Source organism: Uranotaenia lowii, chromosome 3 (genome assembly GCF_029784155.1).
Source record: "Uranotaenia lowii strain MFRU-FL chromosome 3, ASM2978415v1, whole genome shotgun sequence".
Taxonomy (NCBI): domain Eukaryota; kingdom Metazoa; phylum Arthropoda; class Insecta; order Diptera; family Culicidae; genus Uranotaenia; species Uranotaenia lowii.
In genome coordinates this window covers 175017970-175023895 of record NC_073693.1, presented here as the reverse complement: position 1 = coordinate 175023895, position 5926 = coordinate 175017970, and the positions used below count along the sequence as shown (strand labels likewise).

Genomic DNA, 5926 nt, shown 5'->3' with positions numbered 1-5926 from the left:
GTTTCTGCAGGCGACGAAGCCAAATTTAGCCCATGGTACCTCCTTAGTACGGTCATGGCTAGGTTGCAGACGATCCCGAACAAGTTAGCAGAGGCATCTGGTAAATCCATCGTTGCATTCTCTGCTGTTAACTTTAAACCGGGTATCTGAAAAAGAAACACCTTAAAAGGTTACTGTTTTCGAGTTAAAACGATACATAACTAACCTTAAATCTAATTTTGCGTTGCTTTCCTTCCATCCCGTCCAAAAGTGATTGTTGATGTGAAGAGCTGGAACGACGACAAAAACAATGATTATTTTTTTTGCGACTGTATGTACAGCAACCATTTCGGATGTGTTGCAGAACATAGCAAAACTAAAACGAGAAAAACTTACCTGCTGATATTTCGAGATGTATTTCCACTGGTTCCGGATATTTCCTTTCCGCAGTTTGAGCTAGAACAGATTAGAGTTATAAAAACGTAAGAATTAGGCTGAAGTCTGCATAATTAGCGCTAGAAAGGAATTATGTTGCGAAGATTAGGACTTACCTTGATAATCCACCAGCTATAGGAAGTTTATTTACCTTCAAATTTCGACCGGTCGAACAAGTCATTCACTTGTTTATTTTGAATTATACTTCTTCTTAAATGTATTCCTGTTCATGAATATTTTGAACATACATTTGACGTCTCTTATGTGAGTTACTGTCAAGAATCGCTACAATAACCAAAACACTGAAATAAAATCACAAGCTGTTTCTGTCACGAGTGGACATGAAATTACGCGGATTGTGATAGTAAAAATTTCAAATTAAGTTGGATTATTTATTTTGATCAAACAAAATAAAGTATAGAGACAAGACACAGGTTCATTCATCTCTCTTGGAACAAAATGAATGTGTTACCATTCATTTTGAAAAGGGACGATGGGGTAATGTAACCATCTGTTACTTAATGTCTATGTGACTCCGTCACAAAATTCAAACATCCCTGTACAATTCAGAAAACCCTACAACAGTCGCCCTCTATCAGCACAACTGACATCCCTGTCCAGGAGTTCACCACTCATTCACGGCACTCTCAGAGATTCTCCAGAGGCGCCGTGTATTTTAAAGAGCAAAGCGGGGAAGTGTGGCCACCCAGAAAAGCAACACACTCTTAAAATGTTTTGTAGATAATAGTTGTTTGTTAGTGTGTTGGTTGGACAAGATAGTGTACTTAGCGCTTTGTTAGCGATCCGTTTCCTGTCCTGTCCTTTCTGTTCGTGACCGCCTGAGGGAAAAGAAGTGCGCGACGTGTTAGTTTGTCGAGTAAAAATTTGTAAAATTACATAAAGTTTAAATTATTTACCTAAAGTCTACTTTCACAGAGAAACAAAAAGTGCGACAAGTACACACGGTGAACATAAAGTTAAAATTGTGTAAAAGCCTAAAAAGTACGGTAATAGTTAAAACAAATAGTAAAAGAACAAACATGTGCTTTGTAAAGACAACATATTAAAATAATATCTATGTTTATTCTATCGTATTAAAAGCAAGCGTAACAAACATAAACATTGTTAAAACACACGGAAACAAACGAGCAATCGAAAAACAAAGAAAAAGGTAAAATAATGTTTTATATATATATATACAAGGTTTAGTTAAAAACATAAAACCACATGTGGGTACAAACAAGTTAAAAACAAATGACGTCTACAATATGCTAACACCCTCGGAAAGGTCCAAGAGGGCCTTTTTCTTTCTGGTTTGTGCTGGTTCTGTCGAGCCACAATTCCTTCATCCCCAGGCAATCACCAGATCCGGACAGAAAGGTCCCTGCGTGCCTCGACTCCATCGATACAACACCTCGAGTCGGCACCTAACCTTACATCCATGGGTCAGCATCGACACAAACATCTCGCTGTCCCTAACGCATGCAAAGTAGTACCGAGCACGAGTGGAATCGTTCCGAAAACAGCGATTCACAGTCGTGTCAACGGATGCGGCTATTCACAACCATCGGAATCCGCCATTGGTCGTGGCGGAAAGCTAGATCGACCGAAGCATCGTAGCAACACAATAATACCGCAAGTACCCCATGTTGTAGCACGTCATAAAGTTAGGGCTATCCATTAGGAATAAAAACATCCATATTTGTGAACCGTAGACCTCCGTAAGTGATTTATTCTTTCGGGTTTTCCCACGAATCTAAGATCAGAAATTGTCTTCAGTCCTCGCCCTGGGGTGGTCCTAACAGTTTGACAGGTTTTATAGTTCCTCTTTAATTGATGTCGTCTAACTCTGGTTGGTAGCATGAGAGGTACCCACCCGTTTCGGCACCCTGGATATGCACGTTCGCTGAATCTGGAAGTTCCTGTTGTGAGATACCGCAGAGGAAAGTGAACAGTGGTGAACTTAACATAACGACCCTGAGTCCCATAATTTCTCCTCCCACATCCCACTGAGTGTAGCTGTCAGTCGAGTTACAGTTTGCGAATTCTGATTCTACAGCTCATTTTTGGTTTAAGTCTGGATATGATCCACTGTTGGTTATAGTATGATTTTATATTTTTCACTCTAATCTCATATAAAAAACGATTTGGGCTTTATTCATGGGTCAGTGTAGCATCACTGACCTTACGAAGGAGGAAGAAAAATTTTACAATTTACAGATGCATGATAGCAGTAAGTTAGTTTTATTTGGAGCTTCGCAGTGAACACCTATCTCATCTGAGCAGAGAGCGCCTTCATCGGCTTCGAGTGGAAGAAAAATCTTCAAGATGATACCGTTTAAACTGATAACTGGACTGCTGCTGCTGCTGACAACGTTATCTGTGGATTCTGCTAACATTCTTTGCATTCTACCTATTCCAAGTCCCAGCCATCATATATGGTATCTTGAATTTTTTGTTGGCTCCTATTAAAATAATAAATATTTGAGATCAAGTATTAAACAAAAATTAATTTTAGGAACAGCGTTTGGATGGAAGCACTGGTGGAGAGAGGGCACAATTTAACAGTTATTTCGGCCGATAAAGATAAAAATAGGGAAAATATCAAGTACTACTGGATGGAGACCATATACTCGGATTTGGCAGAAGCTGGAGCTGTAGATTATGTTCAAATGTCCAAAGATGGCGCCTTTCAAACTGTTTTTACATTTTTGAACTTTTTTGAATCGTGTTGCAGGTGTATGTGAGATTTCTTTAAATAATAGGAATTTTAACCTTAATGTATCATTTTTAACAGCTATGCTTCGTTCAGAAGGATTGAAAGCATTTTTGAAAAATTCTGAACATGATCACTACGACTTGGTAATGTATGATTTTGGAGTTGGGCCGTGTCTTCTTCCCCTGTTGCATAAACTCAACAATCCCCCATTAATCTCGATAACTGCGTTTGGTAATCCACCATACTCGGTTGACGTAATAGGAGGTCACAAGCATTATGCTTACACTCCTTATTTCGGTCTGAATTACAGCACCGATATGAATTTTTTCCAGAGGGCTTATAATACATTTCTTAGCATTTTAGAATCAGCGTGAGTCCTATAAAATATTAGTTACTTCTACAGAACCATTTTGATCAACACAGTTCCATTATAGTTACAGAAATTACTATATTATCCCCAAAGTTGACGCTATGGCTCGTGAACACTTCAAGTATTCCAACCTACCCCATGTAAGGGATCTTGAACAGCGGACTCAAGTCATGTTGGTCAGTACAAATCCATCGATGGATGCATTAGAGCCACTCCCTCCCAATGTGATAGCCATAGGAGGCGCTCATATCAAAAATCCTGAACCTCTGCCGGCGGATCTAGAGGACTTCATCCAGAAAGGCAAACGAGGATCTGTTCTATTTTCACTTGGTTCCAATATTCGAAGTGATAAAATCGGTGCCGATCGTCAGAAAATGTTCATCGAGGCTTTCCGTCAAATTCCACAGTACAATTTTCTGTGGAAATTCGAGTCCAACCTAGAGCTAGATCTACCTCCTAATGTATTGATAAAAAGTTGGATGCCCCAAAACAGTGTTCTAGCTCATCCAAAAACGAAAGCTTTTATTACGCATTCTGGAGGACTGAGCACACAAGAAGCTTCCTGGTATGGAATTCCGCTGATAGGAATGCCGTTTTTCATGGACCAATATAAGGTATGTAGAATTACAAACCCAAAATTGCTGAAATACTTATTCAAATATTTTTATTTCAGAATTGCTACCAATCAGTTAAAGCCGAAGTTGCTGAGGCACTTGATTTTCAATCACTTTCAACTGACAAAATAAGAGACACTGTTCTAAAGGTACTCGAGACACCCAAATATTGGGAAAATATGCAGCGGAGGTCAAAGTTTTTCCGCGATCAACCAGAGAAGCCATTGAATAGAACGATTTGGTGGGTCGAATATGTTCTTCGACATGGAGATGTCTCATTCATGAAATCGCCTTCGCTTGCATTGGGAGCCATACAATCGAATCTATTTGACGTTTATCTGTTCTACATAGCCTTAATTTATACCATCTTTAAAGTTTTCACGATAATTGTAAGCCGCAAGATAAGAAAACAATCTAAGTTAATAAAAACAGATTAGATGAAGATCGCATACAACTTTATAGCCTAGCATTATTTGTTTAGTTTCCTAGTTTTCCGTCTCACGACATAAATTGAGAGTAGAGTGTAGAGGTACATAATTCCTACATTTTATGAAGAGATTAATTACCGTTATTTATGTTCGTTCCTTATCATATCAGTGAAGAAGGACATCACCGTTTTAGTAAGGACATCTTAAGATAATGAATTTTTTTTTGACGGATAGATCGCTCTGATCAGCCACCGATGTTATGATTTCATGGTCTATAAATTTACCAAATTGGCATCATCGACAAAAATGACAAAAACGAAAAAAATGATAAAATTGACCAAATTGACAAAACATATTGATAAAAAAGATTAATCAGAAAAAAAAGTGTCCAAATTGACCATTTTGGACGAGTTGTCAAAATTGAAAAACTTGACAAAATTAACTATACAGACAAAATTGAAAAAAAAATTACCAAATTGCCAATTTGACAAAATTGACAAAAATGGCATATTGAAAATATTGACATTTCAAAGTTGTTAAAATTTTAAGCATCTATAGTTCATTCGATCGAGATTATTGTACCCCACGTTGCCACATCGTATTTCGTTCAGTATCAGTTGTAATTTTACCTAATTATTTTTTCAATATTTTCGTTTCCAGCGTTCGAAATTCTTGTATCATAATTCAGAATTTAAAAATCTATAATTTATTAATTATTTTGTGTCGTATGTATCCAAAAATAATTTACAGGCTGTAAGAAAGGCTACAACCCACTGGCAAGTGTATTAAATCGGGTTTTTTTTCCATAGACAGATAGCAGACTCTGACTTGTATGAACATTTACAAAATGATATAATTTAAGAAAATCTGATCTATAGATTTGAAGCTGCAGCCAAAATAATGATCTAGGTCAATCTTACCCTAACCTTTTTTCAACCCAAAAAGAAGGTTCAATTCAACAGACTCAGAATAAGTAAAAAAAAGTTTGATTGAAGTGTAATATACCACATCAGAGCAACCCTATGGAAACGTTGCATGGCAAAATTATTACAAGCGGTACCGTTTTAATCTAGTTGCAGTGCAGTGCAAAAACAGTTTGGGTTTGAAATACGAGCCGCTTTAACCAAAAAACGTGGCTACTCCATCGAAAACGTGATATCATCATGCATCATCACTTTCATTACCAATTTCGCGCGATAACGTTATCGTTATCATTAGCTCTATCATTTTGACTTTTTAGGTTTTCATTATTCTCATTGATTCTTTCTACGGTTTTCCAGACCCACCCCTTTACGCCGGCTTTCCATTTGACAGCTAAACCAGACAAACAACAGTTCAAACAACTATGCTTTCAAGTGTGGTGCATATATATACGACAACC

General features: G+C 37.5%; 1 protein-coding gene and 1 long non-coding RNA gene across 2 annotated transcripts; both read left to right on the top strand.

The window, feature by feature from the left end:
• Nucleotides 1-221: 221 nt before the first annotated feature.
• LOC129756214 (uncharacterized) lies at nucleotides 222-2412 on the top strand. Its single transcript, XR_008739413.1, has 4 exons — nucleotides 222-1291; nucleotides 1351-1416; nucleotides 1516-1585; nucleotides 1703-2412. It is a non-coding gene; the product is annotated as an uncharacterized LOC129756214 (long non-coding RNA).
• Nucleotides 2413-2592: 180 nt separating this feature from the next.
• On the top strand, nucleotides 2593-4576 carry LOC129754777 (UDP-glucosyltransferase 2-like). The gene is made up of 5 exons (XM_055751013.1): nucleotides 2593-2855; nucleotides 2933-3153; nucleotides 3212-3503; nucleotides 3568-4117; nucleotides 4177-4576. Exons 1-5 carry the CDS (start codon nucleotides 2743-2745, stop codon nucleotides 4552-4554), a joined length of 1554 nt encoding a protein of 517 aa, XP_055606988.1. The 5' UTR covers nucleotides 2593-2742; the 3' UTR covers nucleotides 4555-4576.
• Nucleotides 4577-5926: the final 1350 nt, after the last annotated feature.